The sequence below is a fragment of the Bos indicus genome, chromosome 5 (assembly GCF_029378745.1).
Source record: "Bos indicus isolate NIAB-ARS_2022 breed Sahiwal x Tharparkar chromosome 5, NIAB-ARS_B.indTharparkar_mat_pri_1.0, whole genome shotgun sequence".
Classification (NCBI taxonomy): Eukaryota; Metazoa; Chordata; class Mammalia; order Artiodactyla; family Bovidae; genus Bos; species Bos indicus.
Window position 1 is genome coordinate 111,891,791 of NC_091764.1, and position 23,341 is coordinate 111,915,131.

The window sequence follows — 23,341 nt, forward strand, 5'->3', positions numbered from 1 at the left end:
TTAAAACTCAGAGCAACCCTGTGAAGTGACCACCTCCCCATTTTAAAATGAGGAAACTGAGGCTTAGATTAAGTGACTCACTCAAGATCACGCAACCAGTGAGACCTTCTGCTTCCAAAGAATAGGTTCTCTTCCACATACCTGCCGTTACTTCAAGCGTGATCCATCCTCCACCTGCACGGATCACCTGAGGCAGGCGGGGTGGGGGTTGGGGGGTGCTGTTAAAATGTACTTTCATGGGCCTGCTGAGGATGGGACCCTGGAATCTGCTCACCCAGTGGGTGCACCTCACCCAGCCACACACCAGGTGATGCTCTTTACATGCTCCAATGTGACAGCCAGTGCTCTGGAGACGTTGATGGCTCCCTGGGCAGATCAGAGAAGGTGCTCCACACAGCTGGGCTGTCTGAGCCGGATGCTGGGTGGTCCCCCCAGAACTGACTCCCCTGGACTGCCAGACAGATGGCTCTCCCGGGAGGCAGCAGCTGACCAGTCTGCCCACCTGCTGCCCTTCCTACCCCAAGGCACCTTCAGGCTGGAGGTGTGGGCAGCTGGCCCCATTCATTGGAAGAGGCCCTGATGCTGGGAAAGATTGAGGGCAGGAGGAGAAGGGGGTGACAGAGGATGAGATGGTTGGATGGCATCACCGACTCAATGGATATGAGTCAGAGAAAACTCCAGGAGATGGTGAAGGATAGGGAAGCCTGGTGTGCTGTGGTCCATGGGGTCGCAGAGTTGGACATGACTGAGTGACTAGACAACAACAACCCTGTCTGGTGATTGTCCCTCATAACCATATGGCTTTTTCATGGAATTTTATAGGCATGATCTCATCTGAACCTCCCAACAGCCCTAGGAGGCAGGCAGGGCAGACATGGGAGGTAAAAGTCAGGCCCCGGGCTCACATGGGTCATCAGTGGGCCTGCGGGGACTGGGACTGCCCCTGTGCCTCGGTGGGCTCCCTCCCTTCCTCCCCAGGAAAAAGTGACCAGTACATCCCTGCAAGGAGCATGCTTGACCTGTGGCCTCTTGCTTTATCCCCACCATGGAGCTCAGTGAGATGGGCGGATCTGTCACAGCGGTGGCAACCACACCCCCCCAGTGCCTAGGCTCCACGTCAGCAGGCCTGGGGAAACCAGTGAAGGAGAGGGTGGTGTTGTCCGGCTCTATGTGTGCATCTTGGTTTTGTATGATCAGGGGTGACCTCAGGTACTAGTCAGAGCAGGCCTCCCCAGAGCCTGCCCTGACTGCGTCATCTGGGGGCGACAGCACTGGTCTGGGGTCAGAGCCTGGGCTTCCGTCCCACCTCTGCCAAAGACCAGCTGGGAGACTTAACCTCGGGGCTGGGCTCCGTTCTCTTTCCTCCTAGCTCTGAGGTTCTGCATGTCTGGAATGTCCAGTGCAGGGGCCACGGGCGGACATGCTGCCTGTGCGCTGCCCTGGCCTTGGTGGCTTTACAGGGCTGACTTGTAGCCCATGCTCTGTTTACTAGCTTGCTTCCACCACAGGGAGGACGGGTACCTTTCGTAATCTGCACAGAAGCGCTGGCTGTACGTGCTGGGGGCACCTCTGCCCCCAGATGTCCTTGGTGTGGACTTTTACCCCTTGGTTGAGTACTGTCCCCACTCACCGGCTGGCTGCTCTGTCAAGACCTTGGGTAGGTGGAGTGGAGGCAGACCAGACCTGGGACCGGCATTCAGGCAGCAGTCCCAGAAGGCACCCGTTTCTTTTCCCTTCTCTGTGCCCTTGAGGAATGCCAACTCTGCCTTCCAGCAAGATGATCTAACCAAGAATCCTGCTAGCATTCTTTTCTTTTCCCCCTCCACCACAGTATCTATAGTCATTAATGAAATTAAAGAGATAACCACAAAGCTAGGTCCACACCCCACAAATAAAACAGTGGACATGAAACACCCTCCATTTAGACATTCATTCCACAGTCATGGAGAACTGACTGTTGAGATGTCCCCTCAGGGTGGAGATTTCGAGATAAATCAGATGGCCCCTATCATCCGGGAGCCCACAGCCCAGTAAAGAACAGAGCCATTGAGCAGATGTTACAATAAAATGTCAAGGACCTCTATTGTTTGCCCAGGACACAATGTGGGCAGGAAGCAGGGCGTGGGGAACGTTCAGGAAATTCTTGCCTGGATCTTGAAAGATGCATAGATGTTTCACAGGAGTACGGGAGGGGAAGGAACAGGAGAACTGGAAACTACCTGTTATGTGTGCTGCTGCTGCTGCTGCTAAGTCGCCTCAGTCGTGTCCGACTCTGAGCGACCCCATGGACGGCAGCCCACCAGGCTCCTCCATCCCTGGGATTCTCCAGGCAAGAACACTGGAGTGGGTTGCCATTTATGAAAGTGAAAAGTGAAAGTGAAGTCGTTCAGTTGTGTCCAACTCTAGCAACCCCATGGACTGCAGCCTACCAGGCTCCTACATCCATGGGATTTTCTAGGCAACAGTACTGGAGTGGGGTGCCATTGCCTTCTCCCCTGTTATGTGTAGTGGTTCTCAAAGCGGGGTGGGGGGGGGTCAAGAGAGTGAGACAATTTTGTCCTCAGGAAACATTTATCTGTATCTATAGGCATTTTTGGTTGTCACCATTTTGGGTGATGCTACTGGAGAAGGAAATGGCACCCCACTCCAGTACTATTGCCTGGAAAATCCCATGGACAGAGGAGTCTGGTAGGCTACAGTCCATGGGGTCTCAAAGAGTCGGACACGACTGAGTGACTTCGCGTTCACTGGCTTGCTACTAAACATTCTGCAATGCACAGGACGGCATGCCCCGCCTCCCGCCCTGGCACCCTCCCCCACCTACACACACGCACAGCGAGAAATACTGTGCCCAGAAGTGCCACTGTAGAGAAACCCTGTGTTAGGGTAACTGCAGGTCATCCTGCATAGCTGAAAGCAGGGGGCAGACGTGAGACTGTCCAAGGTGAAGCTGGAGAGGAGGAAGGGGCCATCATAAGGTCCTTCAATACCAAGCTAAGGAGTTTGACTGTAGGACCCACCACTTTATCAGTCTGTTGCTTGGGGGGAGGGGGAGTGTCACTGGTATGGAGAAAGAATTGGAGCACAGCGATGGAAAAGGCAAGACTAATTAGGAAACTATCCCAGAAGTTCACTAAGAAATGAGAAGGGGGACAACTTCCCTGTGGTCCAGCAGCCAGGACTCCATGCTCCCAAAGCAGAGGGCCTAGGTTCGATCCCTGGCCAGGCAGCTAAGATCCCACAGGCCACAACAAAGACCCAGCACAGCCAAATAAATAAACATTAAAACGAGGGGGTGCCAGGTGAGGACAGCCGTGCAGTGAGAGCAGAAAGGAGCTGACCCAGAGGAAGTGCACAGAGGAGGCAGGACCTGTTGGACTTGGTGGCGATCAGATTCGGTCACAGGGAGGAGGAGGAAGGAGACCAGTAGATTCAGGCTTCTGGCCAGGGTGACCGAGAGGATGTTGATTTTGGAAGTCCCTCCAGGGCAGGCCAGTGAGCATGGCTCTGTGGTACAGAGACCACCAGTGCAGTGGGCATCCAGACCAGGTCATCCCAACACACGCAGGGGCGCCAGTCCCCGCTGTCTTGAGCAGAGCCGTGTGGAGTGCGCATGGCAGGTGGAGTCCTTTCCCTTCATTTTGTTAATCTAATGGTAATTAAGGCGTCCAGGAAGAGAATCTGAAAAGCTGGCAGTTTAATTAAAGGTAAATGACAGATGGAGGGGAATTCTAAGGCTCCCTAACACACCCTGCTTCCCCGCTCCACCACTGAGGCCAGATATCAAAGGAGGAGACAGCTAACCAAGTGCCCGATGAGAAGTATTACAGCATCAGAGCCTCTTTGCTGCCGCCTGCAACAGCGTCTAGAAACTCCTGCTGCCTCGAATTAACCTCTCCCCCCCAGGTGCTGCGCATCAGTGGGTAACCAGGTAAAGAAGGCTGGGAGCCTGCCGGGAAGAAGGAATGACTTTTCCCTCTTGACGAAATCCACGTCCCTCTTTTAAAACCCGATTTTCCATTTATACCGGGAGCCTTGAAGTCAGGTTTGACCCAGAAGACCACGTGGCACATTAAACGCTGGGCGGGAGTAGGGAGCTGGTTTTCGTGGGCCTCATGCCGCCCGTGGATCGGAATGTCAAGCCGGGCCTCCGAGACCAAAGCCGAGGGTAATTATCACCTCTCCTCCACAACGAGATTGCAAGAGTCAGCGAGCAATTGATTTTTTTTCCCACTACAGATATTTCACTGCTTAATTGGTAGTGACACAGATGGCTGGCCCTCACCAGGGCACCGCAGACCAAGCCTCCCCAAAGCAAGGCTCCCCCCCCCTCCCCCCAGGACACATCTCTCCCTCTGGTTTGCCATGCTCTCCCCGCACCTCCTCCTTTGGGTCGGGGCGAGGGTGAGCTGGCTCCCTGCTCTTTCAATTACAAAACAAGAACACAAGTGAATCCTGATGTGCTTTCCTGAGCCAGTCAAGCCCTCCCCGGCGACATACTGAGAGTCCGCCTTGAGCTGGACACTGCAGAGAGTCTGGAAATGAGCAGACGGTGGACTCTGACCTCAGGCAGCACGTGGGAGATAACATATCCCTAGCCTGCTAGACGCTGGGAGCTGTGTTCTGCTGGATGAAGCCTGACGCGGCCTGTTAAAACCAAAGCCCACCGCCATCCAGCCCCACCCTGTCGTCCTTGCTGTTGCTCGGTCACTAAGTTGTGTCCGACTCTTTGTGGCCCCATGGACTGCAGCACGCCAGGTCCCGGCTGTCCTTGCCCCACACCTACCCTGAGCTGTTCTGGCCAACTGCTTTTTGTTTGTTTGTGCTCTCAGGAGCAGACCTGATTGTGAAGCTCAGTTCATGGTCCGCTGCCGTCATCAATCCAGGGAAGGCCCCTCTGAATTTACTCTCTGCTTCCCTCCCATCCCTTTCTCCTGCCACAGGCAGCCTCTCTCCTCTATTCAGTGTATATCCTTGAAAAACATGAAGAGTTATCTTATGTAGTGTACTTCGATTTACATTAATGGTACTGGACTATAGATCACATGCTCTAACATTTTAAATCCAAATGTCCATTGTAAGGGCTTCCCAGGTGGCTTAGTGGTAAAGAATCTGTCTGCCAATGTGGGAGATACAGGAGATGCATCTCGGTTGGGAAGATCCCCTGGAGTAGGAAATGGCAACCCATCCCGGTCTTCTTGCCTGGGAAATCCCATGGACAGAGGAGCCTGGCGGGCTGTAGTCCATGGAGTGCCAAAGAGTCAGACACAACTGAGCACGCACACGCGCACATCCATTTTAGAAGAGCTCTCCAAGTTCTACACGTGTGACTCATCCATTGCTTCTGCCTGCCGTAGAGGACTCTGTCCTGAGCATCCCTCACATTTGTCCACCCGTTCCTCTAGAGATGCACATCTGAGTTGTTGCCAGCTCTCTGCTGTCCCAAAGCTATCGTGAGTGTCTTTGTTCCTGCCCCTGATAGACCTGGACAAAGCCCCAAGAGGCTGCCCTGGGTGTGTGGCCAAGAGTACACGGCTGGCTTCTAGGTGTGCTGTTGTTTGTCCAGTCATGTCTGACTCTTTGTGACCCCATGGACTGCAGCTCACCAGGCCCTGTCCCTCACCATCTCCTGGAGTTTGCCCAAGTTCATGTTCATTGCATCGGTGATGCCATCCAGCCATCTCATTCTCTGGTGCCCTCTTCTTTTGCCCTCAATCTTTCCCAGCATCAGGAACTTTTCCAGTGAGTTGGCTGTTCACATCAGATGACCAAAATACTGAAGCTTCAGCGTGAGCATCAGTCCTTCCAGTGAATATTCAGGGTTGATCTCCCTTAAGATTGACTGGTTTGATCTCTTTGCTGTCCAAGGGACTTTTAGGAGTCTTCTGTAGCACCGCAGTTCGAAGGCATCAATTTTTTGGCATTCTGCCGTCTTTAGAGTCTAGCTCTCACAACCATATGTGACCACCAGGAAGACCATAGCCTTGACTATACGGACCTTTGTCGGCAGAGTAATGTCTCTGCTTTTCAACACACTGTCTAGGTTTGTCATTGCTTTCCTGCAAAGAAGCAATCATCTTTTAATTTCGTGGCTACAGTCACTGTCTGCAGTGATTTTGGAGCCCAAGAAGAGGAAATCTGTCACTACTTCCGCCTTTTCCCTTTCTATTTGCCATGCAGTAATGGGGCCGGATGCCATAATCTTAGTTTTTTTTAATATTTAGTCTTCTAGGTATACACAGTCTTAAATCCATGAAGCTCTCTGCCCATTGCCCTAAGGAACAGCTGTACCAGTGTTCCATCCCACCCACAGTGAATGAGGGTCCCCTTTTCTCACACCAACATTTAGAACTGTCCAGCATTCTGGTTTTTAGTTCATATTGTAAAGTCATCTCTCTCTTATCTCTTTGCTTTTTTAATTTATTTTATTCATCACTGACTCGATGGATATGAGTTTGAGCAAGCTTCAGGAGTTGGTGATGGACAGGGAAGCCTGGCATGCTGCAGTCCATGGGGTCGCAAAGAGTCTGAGCAACTGAGCAACTGAACTGATAAAATTTTTAAAAGTTCCATTTACTCTTATTACTATCTCTTGGCTTTAATTTGAATCTTTCTGATTACTTATGATGTCTGCTTCTCTTTATATACTTGTTAGCCATTCAGGTATTTTCTCCTTAAGGAACTGCCTATTCATAGCCTTTGCCCATTTTTCTAATTAATTTTCTGTCTTTTTCTTGCTGATGTGCAGGAATCTCTTGTATGTTATTAACTTCTTTTGGTTGTAGACGTTGCAGGTATCTTCTGTCACCTCCAGTTCCCTTTGTCTATTGACATCTTTCTTTGAACAGAAAATCCCTAATTTGCTAAAGGCATTTAAAAAATTTTTATTTGTCTTATGATTCATGCTTTTGGAATCCTAAGAAATCTTTTCTTGCTTATGTCATGAAGACATTTTCCTACATTTCATGAATTCCTTTATTAGCTTTATCTTCCACTTTCAGATGGTCCAGCCTACCTGAAATCCACCTTTGTATATTGTATGAGGTAGGGATCTACTTTGTTTTTCTCTGTTTAGTATGACGATTGTCCCAATAGCATGTGCTAAAAAGCATCCTTTCTCCACCGAGTTGTGATTCTACCTCTACCAGACTTCAAGTTTACGCGTGTGTGTAGGCCCATATGTATTTCTGGCCTCTCCGTTCTGTCCCACGGTCTATTTGCCAGTCCCTTCCCACCTCAGGACCTTCTCATCCGCTGACGCTGCAGTGCGTCTTACCATCCAGTGGGACAGGTGTGCCCTTTTAGCTTTTCTTTTTCAAGATTGAGTTAGCTGTTGTGGATCTTCATTCTTCCTCACATCTTTGAAATATCTGAGCACCTCAAAAAAAAATTTACTGCCTGTTCATTGGAACTGTATTAGATCTTGTTAATATGAGGACTGGATTTTTAAAACATTGAATCATATTATCGATGAACATGATTTATCTTTTTATTTACCCAAATAATTTTAACTGTCCTTTAACCAGAGTTTTCTAAGTTTCTCCATAGAGGTATTCATTCCTAAATATTACCTGCTTAAATTATAATTTTGAATGGATCTTATTTTCCTTTTTTTTTTTTAAAGAAAAATTGATCATTGCTATATTAGAAGAATGCTATTGTTTTTTGTTTCCCTTATATCTGGAAAATTTTGCCAAATTCTCCTATTACTTCTAAAAGTTTTTCTCTGCATCCTCCTGGATTTTTAATAAAAATATCAGCTCTAAATACTGATAGTTTTGTCTCTCTTAATGCTTCCAGCTCATTTCTTTTTCTTGGCATATGGCATTGTTCAGGACTTAGAGTACTGTTGAACAGCAGCAGTGATAGTGGTGATATTCTCAACTTGCTTAGGATTTAAAGGGAATGCAAATTTAAGTATGTTTCATACGGGTTTTTTAGTAGCTAGCCTTTATCATGATAAGGAAGTTTCTATTCCTAGTTTTTTGAGAATTTTAATCATAACTAGTGTTATCAGATACTTTTTTTAAAACAAGGTAATATATGATTTTCTCTTTTACACTATCAATGTTATAAATTAATATATTTCTGATATTGAATAATCCTTACATTTTTAGAATAAACCTTACTTGATTATGCTTTTTAAAAAATTAAACTATAGTTGATATGTTTAGTTCACTTTTATGACTTATCCATGTCATTTTCATTTTCAAATTCATCAATGTGTGAATGGTCCTATTCTTTTGAACATTTTTACCCTTTCTTGAATAGTAAGAATTTCTTAAAAAGTGAATATGTCTGTGAAAGTGTTAGTCACTCAGTCGTGTCCAACTGTTTGCGACCCCATGGACTGTAGCCCGCCAGCCTCCTCTGTCCGTGGGATTCTCCAGGCAAGAATATTGGAGTGGGTTGCCATTTCCTTCTCCAGCGGATCTTCCCAACCCAGTGATTAAACCCAGGTCTTCCGCATTGCAGGCAGACCCTTTACCATCAGAACCACCAGGGAAGCCCTAATATGGCTATAATTACTTCTCTTTTCTCATTCAGATTGTGTTTGTATCGCCTCTGATTTTGTCAGCCACGCCTGTCCTCAGTGCCTCTGCCAGTGCTGTGTCCTTTGCCTGGATGCTCGCCTCCTAGGCCTTTGGTGGCCCAGGTGGCACCTGTGTGCAGATTAGGAAAGGGCCTCTCTCAGGCGGGCTGAGCTCCACTCGCCTGCTCAGCCCTGTGTGCAGTGCACAACCTACACACCCATGCATGGCAGCCCTTCCCGCTTCCCAGCTTGTTTATTCTCCGCTCATTTCTCATGGTGCCCAAGGCTGCCCATTCTTCAGTTTTTAGCTTCCTTGGTGAAATCTTTCTTGTCTCCGCTGACTGCAAGTAATCTTTCAACTCCACCCTCCCTAAATCCCTCCTTCTCTTCCTCCCACTCCTCCTCTGCACTCTCACCGAGTGTCATTCGTGCATCTTGTAAGGCATTTATCTCGTTTTCCCTTATGTCATATTATTCTGTGTGGATGTCTTATGATTCCAACTGGATTAACCCCTTGAGGTTAGGGACTACGGTTTACTTGTCTTTAGGTCCTCCCTCTGCCAGTGGGACTCAGCAAATGCTACTTATATGAATGCTTGAGTATTAAATGTAGAGCACTTGTGGACACAGTGGGGAAGGAAAGGGCGGGACGAATTGAGAGAGTATTCACGTATATACACTACCACATGTAAAACAGACAGCTAACAGGAACTGCTGTCTAGCACAGGGAACCCAGGTCAGTGCTCTGATGACCTAGAGGGATGGGATGGGGGGCTGGTGGGAGGAGGGCTCAAGAGATACATGTAGCCGATTCACGTTGTTGTACAGCAAAAACTGACACAACACTGTAAAGCAGTTGTATGTGTGTGTGTGTGAGTTGCTCAGTCATGTCTGACTCTGCAACTCCATGGACTGTAGACTGCCAGGCTCCTCTGTCCATGGAGTTCTCCAGGCAAGAAGACTAGAGTGGGTTGCCATGCCCTGGTCCTGGGAATCTTCTTGACTCAGGGATTGAACCTGGGTCTCCTATGTTAGCAGGCAGATTCTTTACTGTCTGAGCCATCAAGGAAACCCAAAGCAGTTATACTGTTAAAAAACAGTAAATGTAGGTGCTAAGAAGAGCCTTCTATAGCCTTGCATAAATGGTGTCGGGGGTGGTCTTTAGAGGGAAAGATAATGGCAGAGCACGCATGAAGGGCATGGTGACGGAGGATACACTTACTGAGTTTCACATGTGCCAGGCACTTTGCTAAATGCTTTCACAGTTTACTTCTCTAAGCCTTCTCAACAGCCCTTTGAGACAGGTGCTACTATTAGCTCCATTTTGCTGCCAAGGAAGCTGGCACTGATGAGTCAGCAGTACCAGGCCTGGTCTGCCCGACTTCAGGGTTCGGGCATTCATTTACAACCATGAGCAGCCTCCTTCGATCACACGGTGGTTACCATTTATTGTGGTGTTGTGTTTGATGCTTACAGATGTTATTTCTAATCCTGATGCCAAATGTACCAGGTACCGAGTATCCACACTTGGCAGATGAGGGAACAGAGGCTCATCAAGGTTAAAGGACTTACCTAAGGTTACAGAAATGGAAAGTGGTTATAATCAGATTTCTCTGACCCCAAAGCATGCCCTTCCTCTGCATCACGGACACAGTGCTTGGGGCCAGCAAGAAAACCCTGCCTCTGGAGTGGAAAAAGGGTTTTTTGTTTGTTTGACCACATGGCATGCAAGATCTTAGTTCCCTGACCAGGGATCAAACCAGTGCCCCCCGCAGTGGAAGCACAGAGTCTTAACCACTGGGCTGCCAGGGAAGTCCTGGAACAAGGTTTGTTTGTATAGGAAAGTGAGGCAGCTGAGGTAAGAAAGGCAAGCTGCCTCGGGCTGCAGAAGGCCTTCCTTCTCAGGATGACTAATCAAGACTGGCTTCTGGAAATCATGGCTCAGATGCTAAAAAATCGGCCTGCAATGCAGGAGACCTGGGTTTGATCCCTGGGTTGGGAAGATCCCCTGGCAAAGGAAATGGCAACCCACTCCAGTATTCTTGACTGGAGAATCCCATGGACAGAGGAGCCTGGTGGGCTCCAGTCCATGGGATCACAAGAGTCAGACACGATTTGGTGACTAAACAGCCAGGAGAGGCAAGGACCTTGTTTTGAGGATGGAGCAGGATGGCTGGACCCCTGGAGGCCAAGGGAGCCTGAGCCAACTGGAGCTCTGCCTAGATCTGTGCTCAGGGAAGCGCAGGGCTTTGCACAGCTGCAGGGACATCAAAGCACTCAGGTCTGCAGAGAAAGTCGTATCTGAGCAGATCTGCAGCTTGCGGTGATGGTCCATCCTACGCATCTCTGTGACTGCAGCCTCTTGAGCCTGCTTATTTCCCAAGGGCATCAGGACCAGCTCTCCTCAGCCTCCTAGATCTCCCCCAATATGACTTCTGAAGAGCTGCTGGGAAACCCCCAGGGTAGGCAGTGGGGATTTGTCAAGGACGCATGGCCAGCACCCTCCGCACCATCTTCATTTCCCAGAGCAGAGCACCCATCTCCTGCTCAGTTGTGTTCAGAGGTGGGGGGGTGGTGCAGGTGGCATTTCTGACTCTCTTGGGCACCACTTAGCCCAGCCCCGCTGGTCCTCTGCAGGCCACAGAGTGACTCTCTAGAGGTGCAGTCGCCATGTGCCTTACCAGCGCCCGTTCCTGCCCAGGTCGTTGCTGTGGTCATGGACCTCTTCACTGATGGCGAGATCTTCCAAGACATTGTGGACGCTGCCTCCAAGCGCCGGGTCCCCGTGTATATCATCCTGGATGAGGCAGGTGTGAACTACTTCCTGGAGATGTGTCAGGGCTTGGAGCTCCCTGACTTCCGTATTCGGGTAAGTTGTACCCCTGGGCAGGGCGGGGGGTGGGAAGGAAGTGGGATGGAGACCCCCTCTGCCCCTTCCTAGGCCTGCTCCCCAGTTCAGGGGTCCAGGTGAGCAGCACTGCCAGCCCCCTTCCCTCTGTCTGAAACCTTGCCTCGTGAACTGATAACCCTAAACTGCACACCCAGCTTAACATTTTATCCCAAGACTGCTGAAGCTGAGGTGGGAGGCTCTGGCCCAGTCCTGGGTGCTCAGCCCGCAGAGTCACTGTCAGGGTTGATGGTAGGGTTGTGTTTCTCTGCTGAGGAGCTTTGAGAGCAGGCCAGGGCTGCCCTGGGCCCGTCCATGCCCAAAGCAAGACTTGCTGACCTCCTCCGGCCGTAGGAAGCAGAGTCAAATACAGATAGGGGCCAGCAGGCAGGACCCTGTGGACAAGAGGGCTTGTCCTCTACTCAAGAAGATACTCGGCACAGAGCTTCTAGGCTCCCAGCCTGAGTGACAGCGCCCTTCTCCTCTTCCCGACAGAACATCCGTGTCCGCTCTGTGACAGGCGTGGGCTTCTACATGCCCATGGGGAAGGTCAAGGGGACCCTGTCGTCAAAGTTCCTTATGGTAGATGGGGACAAAGTGGCCACTGGATCCTTCAGGTGAGTTGGGCCCTGGTTGGGGCGGGGGGAATCTTTGTTCTTGGTCAGAAATGTTCGCATTCAGAAGGATGCTGGACTGGAGCCTCCACAGTCCTACGTGTCGTAAGTCTAAGACCCGCTCATATTCTAAGTCTGTTCTGATGGCAAAGAATAACCCCCCGGCCGACCCCTTCCCTCAAACTCTCTGGCTGACGGACTATTCAAGAAAGACGGTCAACTTCTGTTGACCATTCAGCACTGCCTGCCGTGTTCCACGGTCCACAGCAGCAGGTTGCATTTTGAGGCTGGAAGAAGACCCTGGCAGATGGAGCAATTAATAAATGGCATCAGCCCTCTCACATGGTTAAAGTATGGTGCTTTGCAGATGCCGTGTGTTCTAAAAATTCAGAGAAGAACTAATAAGAAACGAAATGCTCGTAACAGTAGTGGCAGCTGCAGATTCTACTTTTAAATGTATGTTTGTGCCAGGAACTGAGAAACCTTCTGTATACGTTGTTGGACTTTAGCCTCACAACAGCTCTGACCACATGCCTCACGAGCCCTGTTTTACAAGGCAGGCAGAGTGGAAAGCAGGTTTGGATCCAGGCCTGACTTTTCTCGCCCTCGCCCTGCACCCACTGCCTGCTTTACTGCACGTGAGGCCAAGACCTGGACCCGAGGGAGTATTTGGGTCTGTGGAGGGAAAACAGCTGGCACAAGGCAGCAAGGCGTCCGGCCTCCCTGGTAGATCGGGTTGGGCCGGGCGGCGGGGGTGTTGAGATGGGCTAGCCAGGCGGCAGCCAGCGGGGCGAGGCTGCAGCCCCGGGCACCATGTGTCTTGCTTTTCTGTCCCCGTGTTCTAGCTTCACCTGGAGTTCCTCCCACGTGGACAGGAACCTCCTCCTCCTCCTGACGGGGCAGCACGTGGAGCCCTTCGACGTGGAGTTCCGGGAGCTGTACGCCATCTCCGAGGAGGTGAACTTGTACCAGCAGCTGGGCCTGGCAGGAGGCGCTGGCAGGCCCGGCCTCCACTACTCCTCCACCGTGGCGCGCAAGCTGATCAACCCCAAGTACGCCCTGGTGGCGGGCAGCCGGCCCCCGCCCGGGGAGATGATGCGCTGGGCCGCTCGGCAGCAGCAGGAGGCCAGCGGCCGTGCTGAGGGGCAGGAGGAAGGCGGCAAGGGCGAGTCGGCCCGGCGCCTGGAGAGCTTCCTGCACGACCTGGCCACCCTGGAGCAGGTGCTGCCCCCCGTGGAGCCAGTGCCCCTAGGAGAGCTGAGTCGGAGGGATGCCCGGGGGGTCTCCCACCTGCACACGGACCTGAAGTCCAGACCCCGAGAGGCCCTTGCCCGAAACGGCAAGGGAGAAGCCGCCAACGGGGAGGCCACCCTGGCCAAGGAGGGCAGGCGCTTCGGCAGCAGGATCTTCAGCCGACGGTCCAAGAGGCCCGCGGCACCCAATGGCACAGCCAGCGCCCTCTCCCCCAAGGCCTTGGCCGAAGCGGAGTTTATGACGGGGAAGAGGCCCAACGAGGGCTCCAGTGCTGACGTCTCAGGTGAGTCGTGTCCCGCCGCCCCCCACCCCCAGCACCATCCCCAGGGCTCCCCAGGCCTCTGAGCCTGCTCTAGTAGCTGCCTCCGGGCAGGAGAGCACAGAGCTCTGGGCCCCACCATTCTCGTGTCCCCGTCCCGCTCTGGCCTCTGCCCGCATGTGGCCTGGGCCAGCACTGCTCATCAGACCTCCAGGTTCCCCTTCTCCAAAGGCGGGGGAGAGTGAGCCTGTCCGGCCCAGTTGCTCCGAGGACATGAAGTGCTCAGGACAGTGCTGGGCACAGGAGTCGTTGGGGAGCTCTTGTTACTAGTGCCACAGGCCGGGGGAGTATCTCCACTGTAAACCGCTTCTGAACCTAGAGCTCCTCCTCAGCGTCTCGTTCCTTGCTGGATCAGGTGTTGTCCTGGACAGACACACCCCACCAATACCCTGACCCACTTTTCCTCATTTCTTTTGTAAAAGTTGGACGTGACTCCTCCCTTTGTTCATTTGATAAATGGCATTTGCCACGCTGCTTACTTCTGGGACAGATTGTCCCTGCTGGTGGTATCTTTCTGGCGGCAGGGAGGTCTCTCTGGGATGCCCTAGAGGTCCTGGCCTTTATCTTTCTCTAGAACGGTCTCCAGAGTGGCCTTTTCTGGCTGGTGGGGACAGCCAGGGCCGCTGCCAGCACCTTTTCTCATGTCAGCATCTCTGGGATTGAAGGGGTTTCCGTGTTGGGATTTCTCCCTCCCTCCAGGCTGTGGGGCTTTGCAGCGGTGAGACTGGGCTCCCTGGCTGGTCCGGCGGGTGATGGCAGGGCCTTGCGTTCCAGGATTCCTGGGTCCCCTCCAGGCCCCGGCTTTGACCTGACCCTGGCTGGAGTGCAGGTCTTCCCCTCCATTGACACCCCAGCTCTGGTCCAGAGCCTTACGTACTCAGTCCGTGCCTCTTAGAGTTAGGACAGGCCTGGAGTGTCCGAGAATTTGGGCACAACAGCAGTGCCAGGGCTAGAGCTACATTCAGCCAGGAAGCATTTATTGAGCACCTCCATGTGCCGCGGCCTCTCTTACTTGGCTCTCAAAACAACCACAGAGGTGGCAGGTGGAAGCTCAGAGAGGTGAGTGACGTGGTCCCAGGGCACAGGAAGTGGTAGTGGGGCCAGGACACAAAGCCAGGCCAGGGCCCATGTCCTGCCAGGGAGGGGGAGCTGGGCCTGTCCCATCTCCGCGGGACTCCCTGGCTCCCCCGACACCAGATGCTGCTGCTGCTGCTCTGCACCGCTTGTTTGGAAGAAGGGTTGCCATGGTGAACACCTGGCAGGGAAGGGAAGGGGAGGGGCGGGCCCAACCACAAAAGGGACCGTTTGCCACGTCCTGACTCGAGGTGAAATAGAAGCTTTCTGTTTCTTCAGCCCCTCACCCCGAGGTGCTGTCTCCATAGAAACAAAAGGCCATCATCTTCTCCCTTCCTGTTTCCTTTAGTGAGTCTCAGCATCAGGTGCCCCTGCTTGGGTGACTTGGACAGTCACTGATGCTGCTGCTCTCTTGAGTGTTTTCATGGGGTGCCGGTAGCCAGCCAAGCAGCCAGGGACCAGCCCTGTACCAGCTCCGCCCCCGAGTGCCTGAAACCCAGAGAGAGAACCAGAGACAGACAGAGAAGGGCAAGAGTGCAGCGGCCCATACCAGGGATGTCTAGCAAGATCACAGTAGTCCTGCTTCGCCCCTTAGGAGACACGCAGGGCGGCCTCATCCAGCACAGTGTCTGCATACCTGGACAGGCAGCCAGCCCTGAGGACCTGGAATTCAAGCCCCTCGTGAGGCCTTTCCTCTGGAAGGCAGGGCAGGAAGCACAGATTCTCCTCCCCAAAGGCCCTTTGGGTGGCCTTCAGCCTCACAAATGTTTGACTGGTTTAGTGCCTCCTGTCAGGCAGCAAAAGCTTATTAGCAGGACTTCACGTGCCAGAGGGTCAGGTTACCGACAGACGGGGGTCCCTGATGTTGGAACTAGCAATCCTAGCATGCATGGAACTGCCATCAGGGAGGAAATCACGTTAGCTGCTCCCTTAGGGTCCCTCCAAGGAACGGACCCCTCTCCTCCTGTGAACACTGAGAGTACCATCAGAACAGCTATCGGATGGATGTCGGCTCCCAGTACCTGGCTCCCCAAAGCCGGCACACATCCTTTCACCTCCCCAGGGCTGTTTCCTGGTTAAGAAGAGGAGAGAGGGGTTGAGCCTGTGGGGTTGGGGAGGAGGCTGGTCCAGAGGCCCCTTTTTGAGCTCTGGTTCTGACTCCGTCCTTTCTGTCTCTGTTGCCCTCTTGTCAAGGGAGAGAGCCCGGGCCAATGACAGAGTGGGTGAAAGAGAGAAAAACAGGAAGGCTGAGAGCTGACAGCCTGTAAAACTGCTTGATAAGAAGTATACAGTTGTCAAACAGCGTGCAGAGTTTTGCACACCCAAGTGCGGGCCCCCGGGAGAGCCTTCTGAAATCCCTTCCTTCGGGTCTGGCGGTCTGGCTGCGGGCGGCCAGGTGGTTTGAAGGTCCACAGCTCCCTCTACTGGTGGGAGCCAAGCGCCCTTTCCTTGCGGTTTTTCTCCTTGGCCCTGCGCTTGGCGCCTGTCAGCATCTTCCCTGAGCCGGCCACCTGCGCCTATCCAGGAGCTCTGGATTCTGGGGCAGAGACCCCACCTCAGGGGACCGCAGTCACTGGAAAGGCTGGTGAAAAGAGAGAGGAGTAGGTCCCGCTGGGCTGGGCTCAGAAATCTGCATTTTAAACAGTGTTGTCTGAGGGTTGTCCCATGCAGGGGCCCTCGGAGCAGCAGATCCGGTGACAAGGCTCTGCCCTTGGGGGCTGCCGGGTCAGGGGAGGAGGTTCCAGGTGGTGTCCTGAAGCCCCCCACCCTTAGTCCCCCTGGAGAAATCCCTGGGACACAGCCAGCACTTTTGTGCAGCAGGGTAAGAGGAGGAAGGGAGGCACAGGCTTTGGCTGGGCACCTGGAGTGTGCTGGGTGGACACGGTGCTGAACGCCCTCGCGTGGCCGCCCCACCTGATGGCGTCGTTTTACAGATGAGACCCCAGAGGTGCAGAGAGGCGAGGCCCTGTGTCCACGGCCATGAAGGAGAGCCTCCCAGGGCCTCACACAAAGAGTCATGTGGTCTCTGGAGGGTTAGGGTAGGCATCTTCCCTCTGTCTTTAAAGGCAGTTTGGAAGGGCCAGAGGCCTGGACACATGGCTGACTCTCCCCCAAGTGCCCACAGGTGCAGAGGAAGAGGAGAGTGCCTCTGGGTCACCCTTTTCCAAGGGCCCCTGAACCCAGGCTTTTAAATTTATTATTATTTTTGGTTGTTGCACTGCACGGCATGTGGGATCCCAGCTTCCCCCACCAGGGATCAAATCTACACCCCCTGCACTGGAAGCACAGAGTTTTAATTAACCTGTGGGCCACCAGGGAAGTCCAGAGCCCAGGCTTTTGTTCCCAGAGTTCCGTGCCGTGACTGCAGCCGCAGGTGCAGTCAGCCCTTTCCAGGGCTCTCCCAGGTCCCCTGATGCACGCGTGGATGGGCCACCCTGGCTGGCAGTGTGGGCTGGCTCCTAGGGCTGTGCTCGCTAGGCTCCCAGATTTCAGATTTGCCTGTGTCATTTTCCGGGTGGTGGTCTGGTCCCCTGTGTGGGATGGAAGGCTGGGTAAATGCCAGTCTTCAGAGTGCCAGGGTTCAGGGATCCTTAAGGGGCCAGGCCTCCAGTTCCAGGGTGAGCGTCCTCAACAGCTGTCTTGTCAAGATGGAGTTTCAACACTCAGTGTCAGACCTGAGCTCAGGAGGGCTTCCCCTGTGGCTCAGAGGTAGAGAATCCGCCTGCCAAGGCAGGAGACGCAAGTTTGATCCCTGAGTCAGAAAGATCCCCTGGAGAAGGAAATGGCAACCTACTCCAGTATTCTTGCCTGAAAAATCCCATGAACAGAGAAGCCTGGCGGGCTACAGTCTGTGGGGTCACAAACAGTTGGATATGACTTAGTGACTAAACCACAACAAACCTGAGGTCAGGCCTCAGCTGATGTTCTCAGACTGCACTCTGATTCCATAAACCTGAGCACCACCACCAGCCAGGGCCTCGGTCACGTGGCACAGACGAGGGGAGCTGACTGAGGATCCTTCAAGGAGCTAATCCCACTGGGCTCTAGCAAAGAAGCGGGTGTCCTTGGTCCCGTTGGCAGATGTCAGAATCTCCTGCCTTGCTGGTTTCTCTTGGGCCCGGCCAGGGCTTCTGTCACCATCTGCATGGGTAAAGGCACATACGTCCCCCAGTCACCATCCGCTGATGCCACTGTGGTTGCTCTTGCTGTTAGTATTGGCATGAACCCTTACATAGCTTCGGATCAGGAACTCCTTATTGCCAAATTCAGACTGAAATTGAAGAAAGTAGGGAAAACCACTAGACCATTTAGGTATGACCTAAATCAAATCCTTTATGACTATATAGTAGAAGTGAGAAATAGATTTAAGGGGCTAGATCTGATAGACAGAATGCCTGATGAACTATGGATGGAAGTTCGTGACATTGTACAGGAGACAGGAATCAAGACCATCCCCAAGAAAAAGAAATGCAAAAAGGCAAAATGGCTGCCTGAGGAGGCCTTACAAATAGCTGTGAAAAGAAGGAAGTGAAAAGTAAAGGAGGAAAGGAAAGATATACCCATTTGAATGCAGAGTTCCAAAGAATAGCAAGGAGAGATAAGAAAGCCTTCCTCAGTGATCAATGCAAAGAAATAGAGGAAAACAATAGAATGGGAAAGACTAGAGATCTCTTCAAGAAAATTAGAGATACCAAGGGAACATTTCATGCAAAGATGGGCTCAATAAAGGACAGAAATGGTAGGGACCTAACAGAAGCAGAAGATATTAAGAAGAGGTGGCAAGAATACACAGAAGAACTGTACAAAAAAGATCTTCATGACCCAGATAATCACAATGGTGTGATCATTCACCTAGAGCCAGACATCCTGGAATGTGAAGTCAAGTGGGCCTTAGGAAGCATCACTACAAACACAGCTAGTGGAGGTGATGGAATTCCAGTTGAGCAATTTCAAATCCTGCAAGATGATGCTGTGAAAGTGCTGCACTCAATATGCCAGCAAATTTGGAAAACTCAGCAGTGGCCACAGGACTGGAAAAGGTCAGTTTTCATTCCAATCCCAAAGAAAGGCAATGCCGAAGAATGATCAAACTACCGCACAATTGCACTCATCTCACACGCTAGTAAAGTAATGCTTAAAATGCTCCAAGCCAAGCTTCAGCAATACGTGAACCGTGAACCTCCAGATGTTCAAGCTGGTTTTGGAAAAGGCAGAGGAACCAGAGATCAAATTGCCAACATCCACTGGATCATGGAAAAAGCAAGAGAGTTCCAGAAAAACATCTATTTCTGCTTTATTGACTATGCCAAAGCCTTTGACTGTGTGGATCACAATAAACTGTGGAAAATTCTAAAAGAGATGGGAATACCAGAGCACCTGACCTGCCTCTTGAGAAATCTATATGCAGGTCAGGAAGCAACAGTTAGAACTGGACATAGAATAACAGACTGATTCCAAATAGGAAAAGGAGTACGTCAAGGCTGTGTATTGTCACCCTGCTTATTTAACTTATATGCAGAGTACATCATGAGAAACGCTGGGCTGGAGGAAGCATAAGTTGGAATCAAGATTGCCGGGAGAAATATCAATAACCTCAGATATGCAGATAACACAACCCTTATGGCAGAAAGTGAAGAAGAACTAAAGAGCCTCTTGATGAAAGTGAAAGAGGAGAGTGAAAAAGTTGGCTTAAAGCTCAACATTCAGAAAACTAAGGTCATGACATCTGGTCCCATCACTTCATGGCAAATAGATGGGGAAACAGTGGAAACAGTGGCTGACTATTTTTCTGGGCTCCAAAATCACTGCAGATGGTGATTGCAGCAATGAAATTAAAAGATGCTTACTCCTTGGAAGGGAAGTTATGACCGATCTAGACAGCATATTCAAAAGCAGAGACATTACTTTGCCAACAAAGGTCCGTCTAGTCAAGGCTATGGTTTTTCCAGTGGTCATTTATGGATGTGAGAGTTGGACTATAAAGAAAGCTGAGCAGGGAAGAATTGATGCTTTTGAACTGTGGTGTTGGAGAAGACTCTTGAGAGTCTCTTGGACTGCAAGGAGATCCAACCAGTCCATCCTAAAGGAAATCAGTCCTGAATATTCATTGAAAGGACCGATGCTGAAGCTGAAACTCCAGTACTTTGGCCACCTCATGCGAAGAGCTGATTTATTTGAAAAGACCCTGATGCTCGGAAAGATTGAGGGCAGGAGGAGAAGGGGATGACAGAGGATGAGATGGTGGGATGGCATCACCGACTCGATGGACATGGGTTTGGGTGGACTCCAGGAGTTGGTGATGGACGGGGAGGCCTGGCGTACTGCAGTTCATGGGGTCACAAAGAGTCAGACACGACTGAGCGACTGAACTGATCTGAACTTACGTAGCTTGCCTCTACCTGATTGTTCATTGTTTTCAGCAAATGTATATCTGTGCACTGTCTGCTCTGTGCCAGACACTGTCCTAAGTTCCTGGTGCAGCAGTGGACAAAGTGATGGGACTGTGTGACACGGAGGGCCCCAGAGGCAGCCTCAGCAACCCAGGAGGATGGAGACTGGAGGACCACCCAGCTTTGGGCCCCTTGGAGCCACAGGCTGGTGGACACAGTTGTCCGACTCCCCTCGTACCTCCTCAGTGCTCCATCTGCTCTCAGATGGCCTCCAGGGAGGCTCAGCTGGACCCTCAGAGAGTCCCAAGGCCTGGGTTCCACCCAGCTAGGCAGGGGAAGGGCTCTACTCGGACCTGTTCAGCGTCATTCTTGTTAATGGCCCAGGAGAGGAGGCCAACGCCACCTCCATGAAATTCACAGCTGAGGTGATACAGGAAGGTGGTGTGAGCGCCAGGAGGTGACTCTGGCCCTGGTGGTGTGGAGAGGAACCAGAGGAAAAAGCACGGAGGCAGTCAGTACCCCAGGAGGGCTCCTCGCAGCAACGGGATGCTGGTCTGAGGGCAGGAACCCAGCTGGCCTCCGCCTGGGATGTAAAGGCAGTGGAAGCGCATGGAAGGGGCCTGGGAAGAGGAGAGCTGTGCCTTGCTCCCCCTTCTTTCCTCCTGATGAAAGGTGTTCCTTGTGCCCTCTAAGCCTGGGGTCTGTGCCACCGTGCAGGCCAGCCCCTGCTGGGGCTTCCAGAGTGGCTCGGCAGTGAAGAACCCACCTGCCAATGCAGGAGACGCAGGTTCAATCCCTGGGTCAGGAAGATCCCCTGGAGTAGGAAATGGCAACCCACTCCAGTATTCTTGCCTGGAGAATTCCATGGACAGAGGAGCCTGGCAGACTGCAGTCCACGGGGTCGCAAAGAGTCGGACATGACTGAACACGCATGCACAAACCACCCTGTTGAGGCCAAGAGATGGCAGATCCCTTGATGTCCCAACCAGAGGTGGTCTTCATAAGGCCATCAGGACAGGACCTTTCATTTTGCTTTCCTAAGGATCCTATGAGCTGGTTTCAGTAGCCAGGGAGGGAGACAGTGACCCCAGCACCCAAATTTGAGGTGTGGGCAGTGCACAGGAGAGGCGCTGGAGGCCAGCCAGTGAGTGCTTCACCTACACCCCCCTCACCTGTGTCCCTTGTCTCTGCAGGTAAAGGCAGTCCCAGTCCTGGCAAGAATAGCAACTGCGTGATCTCCTGAGCCACGAGCCAGCTGTCGGAGGACCTGTGGATGCCCCGTCCTGTCCTGTGGAGACACAGTTCAAACTCTGCGCCAGTTTGCACATCCGACCCTACTGGCCTTCCACCCAGCAGCCTCCATCCTGGCCTCAGGGACTCTGTATCCTGGATGTGAGGACCTGCAGCATCTCAAGTCAACTGCACACCTCCACAAGACTGTCGTGGCCAGGCCGGGCTCACCACTTGTTTACATGAAGTGGAAGCTTCACTAGTGTCTGCTCTCATTTATGCCCAGCCCGCTGCCTCCCCTGGGCTAGCCTTGCCCTGCAGGCCCCCAGGTGGGGTGCGCCTACATCTTTATACCTGAATGTGATGGGCTCTCTGGAGCAGCTCCAGTCCCCCGGCCTCTCCTTCCCTGGGCTTCCTGGTGCTGCTGGTTCCCCAAGAGGTCTGGTGGAATAGAAGGGACAAGGACAGGGCTCTGAGCCAAGAACCCGGTCTCACTTGAGCTTCTGAACTCAAGGTGGGAGACTCAGCGAGGATGGCTAGGGGCTGGGGGCTGGGGGCTGGGGGCTGGGGGCTTGGAGCTTGGAGCTGAGGCCTTCCTGGCCTGTCCCTGCAGGCTCCTACTCTAGACTCTGCGTGGATCAAGGGCAGAATTTGACCCTGCCATTTTGAGAGCCCTGGTGCTGGGGTCTCCCTTCCCTCCGCAGCACCATCCTGAATGGTCCAGTTCTCCTTGGGCGCTGCAAGCCAATGTGGTGGTTCCCCGAGTGCCTTTACCTGAGGCCCTCCTCCCCTTTTGTGCCTTGATTGCAGCCCCAACGCAGGGAGACCCTGGCTGATGCTCTGGTGGTGTGGGAGGCTGGGCCACCTTCTGGAGTGCTTGCCCTCCCTCCACCCCAGGACCCAGGGCTTGCCCTCAGTCCCCCTCACCAGCCAGGATGTACGTGCCTTCTGTGGTTACACGTTGGCCAAAGACCAGCCTTGGCCTCCTGCCAAAGCCAGACTGTACTGAGGTGCCTCAGCCTTACTGGCTTCTAAGAGCCCTGGCCTAAATGCCACAATGCCAGGCCAGGAAGACCAGCTGAAAATCGCACACCGCCCCCTCTTCATATGTGTGACTGAGCAGATCTGCAGAGAGAACTGGGGAGTGGACAGCAGAGAAACTGCCGGACCACAGGGGCTGAGCTGGCCCCGCCTCGGGCCGGGTTGCTGGGGGGCCTGGAGAGCCCAGGGCTACGGCAACTGCGAAAGCACCACGCTCAGCCTCTCCCAGCCTCCTACTTCTGAGCCAAACTCTGGTCCTCGCCTCTTTCCTTCTGCAAAACGCTGGGCACCGGCAGCACCTTGGGGAGGGTCCAGATGCTCCGGTGGCGCGGACACCGGCACTTGGTGGCAGTGGGAGCAGGGGAGCCCCGAGCATCCTCTGAGAGGAGCCTGGCCTCCCAGGTGGGCGGGAGGAGGGGCAGGGGAAGGAAGGGAGGACCTGGTTCCCGAGGCGGGTAGGGGGCCAAGGGACCTGATCCCCCCACTCCCTGAGCTTGTGTGAGATTAAACACTTCCTGGGAACTGTTTCCTTATGCACCAAGGCCTGGCGACATGGCCCTGCTTGTTCTAGAGGGGAAAAGAGCGGGGAGGTGGCAAACAAGGTGGGGGGAGGGGGCTACACCTCAGCTCAAGGTGTCTGTGTGGAGAGAGTGCCCTTGGTGGGCAGAGTGGACACCTCTGGCGGCCAGAGGAAGGGACCGGCTCCTAAGTGATTGTGCCAAGGGCTGTCTGTGCCTCCCCTACGAGAAGAAGTGAAAGTGAAAGTCACTCAGTCGTGTCCCACTCTTTGTGACCCCATGGGCTATCCAGTCCATGGAATTCTCCAGGCCAGAATACTGGAGTGGGTAGCCTTTTCCTCCTCCAGGGGATCTTCCCAACCCAGGGATTGAACCCAGGACTCTCTCATTGTAGGTGGATTCTTTACTAGCTGAGCTAAGCAAGCCCACCAAATCTTTTTCCTGTCTCCCACCCAAAGCAGGCCCAGTTCCCTCCCCTCCC

At 52.8% G+C, this 23,341-nt stretch overlaps 1 protein-coding gene across 1 annotated transcript in view; it reads left to right on the plus strand.

The window, feature by feature from the left end:
• The window catches only part of FAM83F (family with sequence similarity 83 member F), a 36,062-nt gene extending 13,178 nt beyond the window's left edge, over positions 1-22,884 (plus strand). Inside the window, exons 2-5 of the mRNA XM_019961841.2 lie at positions 11,235-11,402; positions 11,916-12,037; positions 12,880-13,571; positions 21,265-22,884. Coding sequence (XP_019817400.2) covers positions 11,235-11,402; positions 11,916-12,037; positions 12,880-13,571; positions 21,265-21,314 — 1,032 coding nt within the window. The 3' untranslated portion in view covers positions 21,315-22,884. The remainder of the gene's footprint in view (positions 1-11,234; positions 11,403-11,915; positions 12,038-12,879; positions 13,572-21,264) is intronic.
• Positions 22,885-23,341: the final 457 nt, after the last annotated feature.